This window comes from Opisthorchis viverrini, assembly GCF_000715545.1.
Source record: "Opisthorchis viverrini unplaced genomic scaffold opera_v5_124, whole genome shotgun sequence".
NCBI classification, from domain to species: Eukaryota; Metazoa; Platyhelminthes; class Trematoda; order Opisthorchiida; family Opisthorchiidae; genus Opisthorchis; species Opisthorchis viverrini.
Genome location: NW_008751781.1, coordinates 2,672 through 3,589, shown reverse-complemented (window position 1 = coordinate 3,589; position 918 = coordinate 2,672). Strand labels below are relative to the sequence as shown.

Genomic DNA, 918 nt, shown 5'->3' with positions numbered 1-918 from the left:
CACTGTAGGGCTTTTAATACTATTATATATATATATACATACACATATACATATACGTATATACATAGATAACTAGACAAACCTCATGGTTGTACGGCAGTGAAGCATCAGTGCTAACACTGATGTTGCTGTCTTTGATGATGATGATGATGATGTAAGTGCGAGTGTATCAGGCGCATCGAGTTGTGGGTGTATTTATTTAATTTAATTTAAAAACCTTCCCATTTGGCAGTTGCACAAAAACAACTTGACTTAATCTGGACCAAGGTTGTACGCATGGCGCGTGAGATTAGGCGTTAGGTGTATTTATTGTACGTAATTTAAAAACCTTCCCATTTGGCAGTTGCACAAAAACAACTTGACTTAATCTGGACCAAGGTTGTACGCATGGCGCGTGATTCAGGATTACGCGTAGCAGCGTAGTCGGAATTGGTGAAAAATGTTAAGCTTACTTTTACTGGTCAAGGTGGCTGAAAAGTTAATTAAGCAAAGTGGAGCAGCCACAAGTGTACGTTGGGATCTGGCGCGATAACCATCTCGAGCTTCAGTCTTTTTTAACCGGTGGTCTTTTGTATCCCATTGACACTTCTCGGTAGCGACTTTTAATACCTCCACGCTACCGATATTGTTCTCATTCACCATTCCATTCCCCCGACAGCTCCAGATGAGGCTTCTGAGGAAGCACGGTCTATTCTCCAATGGCTACACTCACTGGATCTAACTCGACTTCTTCGTCTACTGATGCCCAGTGTGTGTTTGGAGGCTTTGATCACTTTCCACTCTTTGAGTACGTACGCAGATATTCCGTTTGAATCACATGGCTGGTTGAGAATTTGTTTGGCAACTTGGCCATTCTTACTTACTCTGATTGTTCACACCGGTTCATCAACAATTGTCAAGTGACATAGCAGATCATCA

At 41.8% G+C, this 918-nt stretch overlaps 2 protein-coding genes across 2 annotated transcripts in view; one reads left to right on the top strand and one right to left on the bottom strand.

The window, feature by feature from the left end:
• Positions 1-642, bottom strand: part of T265_06166 (hypothetical protein) — a gene marked incomplete at both ends in the record, with an annotated part of 8,791 nt that extends 8,149 nt beyond the window's left edge. Inside the window, one exon of the mRNA XM_009171367.1 lies at positions 453-642. Coding sequence (XP_009169631.1) covers positions 453-642 — 190 coding nt within the window. The remainder of the gene's footprint in view (positions 1-452) is intronic.
• Positions 1-903, top strand: part of T265_06165 (hypothetical protein) — a gene marked incomplete at both ends in the record, with an annotated part of 32,671 nt that extends 31,768 nt beyond the window's left edge. Inside the window, one exon of the mRNA XM_009171366.1 lies at positions 659-903. Within this exon, the coding sequence (XP_009169630.1) occupies positions 659-903 (245 nt within the window). The remainder of the gene's footprint in view (positions 1-658) is intronic.
• Positions 904-918: the final 15 nt, after the last annotated feature.